At 47.2% G+C, this 9,952-nt stretch overlaps 1 protein-coding gene across 1 annotated transcript in view; it reads right to left on the bottom strand.

Annotated features, from left to right (window-relative positions):
• Positions 1 to 468: 468 nt before the first annotated feature.
• CRACR2A (calcium release activated channel regulator 2A) overlaps positions 469 to 9,952 on the bottom strand; it is a 149,026-nt gene continuing 139,542 nt past the window's right edge. Inside the window, exon 16 of the mRNA XM_037064710.1 lies at positions 469 to 1,564. Coding sequence (XP_036920605.1) covers positions 1,499 to 1,564 — 66 coding nt within the window. The 3' untranslated portion in view covers positions 469 to 1,498. The remainder of the gene's footprint in view (positions 1,565 to 9,952) is intronic.

Here is a 9,952-nt window from a genome sequence, read left to right as displayed (position 1 = left end):
CTAAGATTTTAGACTCCATTCCTATCATGGAGAGGGCAGAAGCAGATGAGAGACTTCTGTGACTCAGATTGGCTACAGAGGGAAAGGATGGGATCCTCACCTTTGGGCAGGGACCCAGGCCTAGCTACCTTGAATATTCAGTTGCCAGGTAGCATGCGGGCCTGCCTCTCTGGAGTGGGGGAGGAAGGGGCCAGACAACTGGGACATGGGGATCTAATCCGGTGGTGCCTTCAACACAGTGTGGACCTTGGGCAAGTCATGCCACATTTTTGTTGTCAGGCTTATCGCCACAGCAACAAGGGAGCTGGAACAAGTGAGTGTTTTCCACACTGTGTCCTGGGGGGCCCCTCGGGCTTGTGGAAGGTGCCAGGGACAGGGTGGGCAGAGCTATGGGTCTCCCCTCCCCAGATTAAAAAAGAACAATTTTTTTTTATTTCTGTTTTTATTTTCTTTGGGAAAAGAATTCTACCATGGAAAATAAAAATAAAGAAATGAAAAGGAACCAAGATGAAAATCAAACACCTTCGAAAATGACTTATGTAGGTGACTCGAAACTCCGCCCAGCCCTAATACTCTGAGGCCAGTCCTATCTTTGACCTTCTCTCTTCCCTTCCCACCTGCCCACCAGGCCTGTGCAGTTTCACCTAGAGCCTTTTATGCAGCCCAAAAGGGTGTTGGGTCTTACCTAGGCACACACCCCATGGCCAAGAACCACATTTTCACTTGCCTGTACCTTTATTCCTGCTCCCACTGGCTCCAAAACATTCTCTCAGGAACCACTATCACTCAGAAAGGGAGACAGGCCTGAATTTGAAAAGGGACCTCTCCAGGAGCACATAGCTCTGTGGATGCTGTGCTTGGCAGGCGAGTAGATTTCACTTGCCCCTGAGCCTGGTGCTTTTGTGCAGTGTACACACTGCACAGTGGTTGGTACTCAGAGGCCCTGAGAGAAGCAGGCTAGGCCTCTTGCAGCCCTTATTTCCATTAGAGACCTCTCTGGGAAACTTCTAGCCTTAGTCCAAGTGTGGTTACAGAATATCCCTAGCTAGAAATACAATGTACTTTGCCAGAACTGGTGAAGTGTTTTGATTTGTTGGATTTGGTTATTCTTCAGCTTTGGAGACAGGCAGTCTCACCTGTGTCATCCTCTCCCCTGGAAGAGACAGTCCAGGGTCTGGGAAAGCAACAGGGCCATTTAGAGGAAGTGGTCCAGCTGACAGAGCCCAGGATGGAAGGATATAGAGGAGGCCTTGGCTCGACAGGGGGTGGGTCTCCTGGGGATGATAGTGACCTTAAAAATGATAACTGACTTCAATAGCAGTGGCCCTTCCCTTTCATAACTCTCTGGCATCTATATACTTGTTGGCTTCCCCAAAGCCCTGGGAGTTAGGCATGAGGTACTCCCCACCCACATTGTAGCTGAGGAGCTAAGGCACTGAGCCCCAGGAGGAGGAGGGGAGCTGAGGCAGAGCTGGGCAGTGGTGAGCCCGAGTCCAGTTCAGCATGCCCTCTGCTGACCATGCTTCTTCCTCTGAACCTCTGGCCACGAGGCTTCTCTTTGGACCTAGAGACAAATAAAGTGAAAATTGTGTAGTGCTTTTTGTTCACATGTATTAAACAAGAAAAACCAAGAAGCTTTGGAGGGGACAACAGCGACTATGCTAGAAGAGGGATGCGGTTGCGGGAAGACCTGGGGTGGGGACCCCAGTGGGCATTCCAGAGAGACTCACTGTGCTGGGAGTCAGGGAGCCCTGGATTCTGCCAAGTGTTGAACAGCAAGGTGCTCCAGCTTCGAGAAGAATTCCATCCCTGGTCAGAGAGGCAAACTCCTACATTGTCAAGAGCCAGCTTAGATGACCTCTCAGAGGCTCAGGTGTGTGGGACCTGCAAGTATCCCTGACACTCCTGATGGCTAAGAAAAGGCCCAGCAGTCCTTAGGGCCTCTCCAGTCTTCAGAGGAGAAGGGGGTCATTTCACAGCCTGCCCTGGCCCTGGGTCTTCAGCCCTGCCACCCTTTCCCCCCTCTCTGCTCCTGTAGGAGTGAAGCCTGGGAGGCCTAAAGGAGCAATTGCAGCAGCCCCTCCCTCCTGCCCCTGGAAATGCTCTAGTGGGAATTGTAATTTCTCTCTGACTCAGTGGGAAATAAGCAATATCTACTTCGAGCATGTTACGAATAGAAGTTAGTATGTAAGATGAGATTTTGGCATGGCAATAGAGATGCTATAAAATGAGTTTACTTACAAAACCTGTTTGTTCCCCAAATCTGACTTCCTTGTATTTTTTCCATTACCATTTAGTCCCCTTATACCTCCCCACCTCCACTGCAATCACCACACTGTTGTCCATGTCCATGAGTCCTTTTCCTTTTTTGCTCAATTTCTCCTCCCCCAACCTCCCCCCACTTAGCTGTCACCTTGCTCTCCATCTATGAGTTTACCTCTATTTTGCATCTAAGTTCAGTTTGTTCGTTAGTTTCCACACATGAGTGAAATCATATGGTATTTGTCTTTCTCTGACTGGCTTATATCGCTTAGCATAATATTCTCTAGATCCATTTATACTGTCCAAAGTTTAAAATTTTCTTCTTTATTACAGCTGGGCGGTATTCCATTGTGTAAATATCCCATAGTTGTTTTATCTGCTCATCCACTGATGGACACTCAGGCTGCTTCCATATCTTGGTGACTGTAAATAACGCTGCAGTGAACACAGGGGTGCTTATGTTCTATCAAATTAGTATTTTGGGTTCCTTCAGATATATTTCCCAAAGTGAGATCACTGAGTCAAACAGCAAATCCATTTTTAAGTTTTTGAGGCAATATTTTATCAGAAATATCTTTCCAGGCAAGGGAAACAAAAAAATAAATAAACAAATGGGAGTACACAAACTAAAAAGGTTTTGCACAGCAAAGGAAACCATCAACAAAATAAAAAGACAATCCACAGAATGGAGAACATATCCACTGATACATCTGATAAGGAGTTAATATCCAAAATTTATAAAGAACTTACAAAATTCAACAACAAAAACACAAACAACCCAATTAAAAATGGGCAAAAGACCTGAATAGAGGACATACAGATGGCCAATAGACATATGAAAAGATGCTCAACGTCAATAATCACCAGAGAAATGCAAATAAAACCACAATGAGATATCACCTCACATGTGTTGGAATGGTTATCAGCCACTGGGGAAAGCAGTATGGAGATATCTGCCTTTTGAGGGGCACGAGCGGGGACTGAACCAAAGCCATTGGTGACTTTTTCCCTGTCACTCTTATCCCTTTCTGGGGAACATCTCCCTATGGTTCACCCTTTCCCCAGACTTGCATCTGTGTGGCCTCTTTTGTGGTCTTATTTGGGCTTGTTTATACCTGGGTCACTCTGTGCCTGCTCTGAGGTTCATTGCCGGCATGGTCTCTCTTCCCCACTAGACCACAATTTCCAAGGGCACTTGGAGTGGAAAAGAAAGGAATCTGCTTTCTTTTGCCTGTGGCACAAGTGGGAGTCCCAGGGTGATAGGTGACCAGTTTGAGTTCTGTGGAACTTGTCCAGGAGTGACTCTAGGACCACCAGCCTCCTGCCCTTCTGTCTGTGCCCTGGGGAGATGCTGACATTTTCTTTTCTTTCATAAAGCCCCTCTGTGAAGGCTGTTTCCCCTTTGTCGGGCCCTACCTGGTTTCCTGTCTTGGCAGCCTTCCTCTCCTCTTGGTACCACACCTGGCACCCCATCTCCAGACCCAGCCTGGCTCCAGACCTCAGTAACAAGATGAAATTAAGCCAGATATCTCAGCCTGCCCCTGTTCTTTGGGGTGGTCCCTGGCCAGGCCCCATATCATTGGGTATCTGCCTAGCCTGGTTTCTGGAACTCTCTTCCTCATGACAGATTTTTCTGGATCCCTGCAACCTGACTAGAGTCTTGAATGACACCTCCTGCACACGTGGTTTCTGAGTGCCACTGCACCTGTGAGGCACCCTAGCTTGCCTTAGACCCTCAAGCTGTCCTATGTTGTGTGTGAGTCTTGAGCCTGTGGTCTTGTGACGGCCAGGATGAGCCTGAGTTTGTGAGGATGGGTCATCTCCTCATACCTCTCTGACCCAGTCAATGTGCCTGACTCTGCATCTAGAGCCTCCCGGCCTGCCTTGTCTTGGCCCGTTGAAAGCAACATGTTCAGTGATCAGAAGTCCAGCCAACAAACATTTATTAAATACTTAAAGGGTTTCAGACTCTGAGCTGGCCTAGCAATACAGCAGCATCAGGAAGCACTGTCCCTGCCCTCACAGCATGTACTGCCTGCTTGTCAGCTTCTAGGCAGGGTAGGCCTGCTCCTGCCTAAATACTGAAAAATGTAGTAGTCCCTACATTTAGTCCCTCGGCCATCACCTCCAGAAAATTCTGCTCTACCCTTTCCCACCCAGTGAGCCATCCATTGTTTTAGCCCAACTCGGTTACGTAAGCTGTGTCAGGGTAGGAGGTGTGGTGTGTTTCTTCCTTAGTGTCTCTTAGTCAGTAAGTCAATGAAACAGAAGGAGAGTATGTCCCCACTATCTGCAAATTATACAGGAGGGCCCAACCGGTCATTTTCAGAGAAGACCTTAGACTCCTGTCGATCCCAGCAATAGGTCATTTCTAACAGCAGAAATGGAAAGTGCCTTTCCCAGCCACTAGGCCGTAGCTAACACCTCCACTTCAAGGGTAGCCAGAGCAAACTGGGCAGAGAAATACCCAAGACACTGGTTCACTAGACCCAGGCCTCTTGTCCCCACCTCAGAAAGTGACAGTCACCAGACAACTCATGACATGAGGTTTGGAGCCAAAGGACCAAGTCAGATCCTATCACTGCTGCTTTCTATGTGACTCTGGGCAGGTCACTACATCATATCCATGAAACTCAAATGGAGATAACTCAGATCAAATGAAACTATAAAGTACAATGGAAAGTCCACTTACAATGCTACTTTAATAATACTTCTGCCCTGTATTTCAATTCTGTTATTGGGAAGCATATCCGATGCCAAGCCTGAGGCCTGTGTGCCTGGAAGGTGTTGGAACACAGCAGGAGTTGCCACCACAGCCTCAGGTGGCCTCTGGCCAGCCACTAGGGACACTGACTCTGGCTCAGAGTTCAGGGACAGCACTGTAGGTGGCACACACGTAGAGTTTTGCAAAAATCCCCAGCCTTTTCACTACTCTGGTTCCTTAGCTCTCTAAAGCCTTCACAGTGGCTTGCAGAACTTTAACACCCATCTCTCAGCCCTCGGGCAGGTGACAACTGACTGGCATCTATACACGTGGGCCTTTCATTAGAACCAAAGGAGCCTCAATTACTGAGATGCTGCAGCCCCACCTGGGGCACTCTGGACAGGGCCTCACCTTCTGACTCTGCTGACCTGCATGTCTAATCACAAGGACATCCTGGTGACCTTGAGGCTGAGCCTAGTGTCTATGTTTAGTGCCTGTTCACATCCCCTGAAGAAGAGCAGCAGTAATCCACAGTTGACTTTATTTTGGAGTCCAACACATGTTGCCCTTCTCAGGAGAATTTTCCCCCCTGTCATACTTGGTTTGATCAGTAATATGTTGCGTTTGTGTGCTCCAGCACCTGATCTCTTTGATGGCTAAAGTTAGTAGCTCAGAAGCACATTCTGGTGATCAGCAGGAGGGATGAGTTGAGGACCAGGCTCAGAACCTTATCTTGACTGCAGTGACAGCCACATAGATGCTTGAGAGTTGTCTGGCTACATTTAATAAGAAATAACCAGCCAAATCCCCATTGTCATAAATTGTCATCAATCTGACAGAGGCATGAGTCACTATGCCATTGTGAGTCAAAAGGCATTAGAAGAGTAGAACAATAGGGATTCTTTTCCATGCCCAGGGCAAGACTGAGCCCAGTTGGAACCAAGAAAGCTAAGTAAGTTGCTTCTCCCAACTTCCTCTATTCTGTTCCTATTTCTCAGGGCTCTCCTGTGTAGCAGACATTATGCTAGGCACTGGGAATACAACAGTGAACAAAATGAATGCCAGTCTGCTGGAGCCCCTAAACAAAAGTGATAAATACTATGAAAAAGAAAGTACAGAGGCTGTTGGAGTAACAAACTGTTAGGAGATCAAGGAAACCTCTGTGAGCCCTGGCTGGTGTAGCTCAGTGGATTGAGTGCTGGTCTGCGAACCAGAGGATCGTGGTTTGATTCCCAGTCAGGGCACATGCCTGGGTTGCAGAACAGTTCCCAGCAGCAGACCCACGAGAGGCAACCATACATTGATATTTCTCTTCCTCTCTCCTTCCCTTCTCCTCTAAAAATAAACAAATAAATAAATAAAATATTTAAAAATATTTAAAAAGAAAGAAAGAAAGAAAACCTTTGTGAAAATATGAACTTAAGCAGAAACTCCAACAAGAAGAGGAGTGGAGGGAAAGGTAAGGGAGAGATGGCCTGTGCTGAGGCCCAGCCCAAAGGAGTCTGGTGAGTGCGGCAGATCTGGAAATTCAAAAAGAGAAGAGAACTAGAAAACATGAGGGCTGGGGAGGGCAATGAGGAGGGAGGCTTGAGATGCAGCCAGGGCTCACAGTCAAGAACCTTGTGAACAGTGTCAAGGAGACTTTTTTCCTTGGGCACTGAGAAGACAGTACCAGCTTTTAATGAGGAAAGTGACGGGACAAGATTGGTATGCCACAAATGCTCACAATCTAATGAGCTCAATTTGGCAGTCACTTCCCCAGGAAAATGGCAATAGACTTAACCCATTGCCTACTTCAGAAAATTAGCCGCAGGAAGGATAAATGTAAAACTGTCAGAATGTCCAGGAGCCACAGAGGAGAATAGAGATGGAGGCTTCCTTGGGTGGCTGTTATGGAAAATGGCTTAAATACAGATTGCTTTATTGTAGGATTGCCTCATTCACTAGTTGGGAATCTGCAAATGGGCAACCTGTGCAACTCTGAGATCATTTGCATTACTCTTTCTGGTGTCATGTCATCCTGTCCTTCCCACAAAGACAGCTTCCTCTCAGCACAGAGGGTGTTGTGGTCTGGGAGGCAGAGGTGGTTGGTAGGGTCTGGATCTGCATTTCAGGACAGTTCTGCTGTCTTCCAGCCCAGGCAGCTGTTTCCAGGAGAGCATAATGCCTGGCCCCACTTCTAGCTCACAGATACATACTTGAAATGCCTTTCAGAGGCCCCATGGATCCTAACGGGTTTCTGATATTATGACAATTGCTTTTTGGCCACGGTTGGTTAGCTCAGGTGTATAGAGGATCATGCTTGAAGCTAAAGACACAGTCTTCATATGCTCACTGCTCAGTTTCATGGTAATAGGTGATGACCTGTGAAACTCCAGCCAGTACAGACCTGGAATTGAAGCCTGGCTCTTTCAGCCAGTGGCTCTGAGACCTGAAGTGAGTTCCTAGAGTTCCCTTTTCTTGTGTGACCTCTTCCCCTGTTCAGCAAAGGTGATAATAATACCTTTCTTACAGGGTTGCTGTGAGTGTTAGGTAAGAAAGCCTAAGATGGTGGAGTAACGCACCCTCGTGGTGTACAATACACGCAGCTAATTATAAATGGTAGTTTTCTGTTCTGAAAATGAGAGCCCCAGATGAGAACATGCAAATGAGCCTGGGCTCTGCCAGGAAGGAAGGGAGGAACAGTTTCAGCAGACTGTCTGGCCACAGTGGGTTGGAGAGCTTGCTCATGGGGCCAGAGAGAAAAGTTGCAATCCTCTGTTGCTTGGAAATAGTTCTAAAAGTGGCCTTGGAGATATCTGGATTAGAGAGGCTGTAGGAGGTCAGCACAAGGCCGAGGATTGGGGTGATCTGAGATCACTAAACATGACTTGGCCTGAGGTCACCTGATGCATTGGTGCAGAGCTCACACCTTGTCATGGCAGCAGGAGGAGTTCCATATAACTGAGGACACACAGTCACTCCAGAGAAGAGGAGCACAGGGCATGATGGAGTGTGGACTCTGGAGCTGGAGACTAAGTTCAAACTCCAAATCTCCCATGCCTGGCTGCATGATCTTGAGCAAGTCAGCCTCTCTCTGTCTTAGTTTCCTTTACCTGTAAACTGGTGGTAATCTTATTGTCTTTCTCAGAGGAAGGTGGTAAGGGTCAAATGTGAGCCTAGGATGAGGCTCTTCCCTCTGTCTGAACTCTTTAAGAACATTTCAGTGACTTGTTTGTGTTCATGCAACAGGCCAATAGTAAAACAGATGGTCAACAAGAGCCTGAGGCCTCCCTGGGACTGCACACCCTCCCAATTACAGGTTGTAGATAGCAGACAACTTCTGATTCCTTACACTCAAGTGGGAAAGTTGGGGTTGAAGTGCTATCCTGAATCATTATGTATCTGTGGGTACACAACCCCCGCACACACTGATGGAGCCACACACTCTACCCATTTTAATATTGTCCTTTACTCCCTCTCCAATTGTCCTACCATTTACAGCCTGAGGTACTTTCCATGAAAGTTTGAGTATGTGCCGATTACACTATGTCCTTAGAACATAAAGAATAAGATAAAAATGAAGGAGCTCAAAGTCAGTGAAGGAGTTACACTAGCAAATGAGTAGAAAATGAGAAAGACTGTACAGAATACTGTGGGAAGTGAGACATTAGCAGGATTAAGTTGCCCCTGGGCTTGGAAAAGGAGGGTGGGTAAGAGCACCTCTGTTTTGACAAAGGATTAAATGATGGCCTGAGAAGTGAAATCAAGGGGAAGCCCTCAGGCAAAGATGGAAATGAATAGCTCAACAGTCAGGAATACCAAGGAGAGAGAAGGACCACAGGAGAATGAGCCAGTTTGGCGACCCACCAGTGGTGTATGTGAGGCTGCTGTGGTTGGCACAGAGTGTGAGGTGGGGAGTCTGGGGCTGGCTGGAGCTGGGCTTCCAGAGTGAACTGGGGGTGTAAACAAGAGGCCAAAACTTGAGAGCCACTCTCCTGGATTAGAAGAATTTCCATGTCATCCTATAGGTGACAAGGAGCCATTGGAGGTATTTTAACAATGGAAGCACCAGGTCCTATTTATAATTGTGCATATAGAGTGGAGAGGAAGGGTGGGGGCAAGACTGGAGCACACTGGTAAGAGGGCCGGGAGATAGGAGGAGGGAAGAGGAAGAAAGAATCTCATAACCAACCAACCTAAACTCTCAATGTGTCCTGAGTTTGTCTATGAGCCAGGCTACATTTTAAATCTCAACCTTCCCTCTGTGCCTTCCCATAGTCCAGTGTGTTTCCGGGCTGCCCAATACTTTCCCACCTCATATTTTGTCATTAAATCTTAAACACTGAGTTTTTTTCCAATTAAATCCAGAGAGCCTTAGGAAAGGGGACTTCTCAGAATAGGGTAGGGACTTGGGAGTTATATGCTACAAACTCCAAACCAAATAAAATTAAGTTTTGTATCATCCATTACTTTGAGTTTGCTAGGCCATAGTTTCTTTCATGACCATGAATAATCAAAGATGATTGTGCTTGTGTACTGGGAAGGAATAACAGAAAACCCACAATGTAGGCACTTGAGAGTTTTTGAGTTTCTTCCATGACACCCTCTATGAATCATTTTCTCTCTGTAGAGACTGAGGCTCAGTGAGCACGAGGACCTCCTCTAGAGCAAAGCTAGTAAGCCAGGACTTCTCTGGCTCAGGACCAAGAAGTTTGGGGCTAGAGCCACACTGTGTTCAGATGCAATCTCATGGGTTGCCCACAGCTTCCATCTGCTGGTCATCTTGCCCAGGCCCCCTGAATCTGGGCACGTAGGCAGCCCCACACTCCCTGCTACACCCTCACTTACCTCAGTAGCCCGCATCTTCAAGGCCCACTCATGAGAAGCACTTGGGGATGAAACATGAAAAAACTCATCAGAGATAATCAATAGGCAATATTAGCAGAGCCAAATTAATTCGTCACCTGGATGAGAGTCACACAGCCTTGACCAGCTGGCAGCCAG

This window comes from Sturnira hondurensis, unplaced genomic scaffold, assembly GCF_014824575.4.
Source record: "Sturnira hondurensis isolate 20B ecotype Veracruz unplaced genomic scaffold, ASM1482457v3 Scaffold0015509, whole genome shotgun sequence".
In the NCBI taxonomy this organism is placed as follows: Eukaryota; Metazoa; Chordata; class Mammalia; order Chiroptera; family Phyllostomidae; genus Sturnira; species Sturnira hondurensis.
This window is presented reverse-complemented; position numbering and strand designations above follow the sequence as displayed.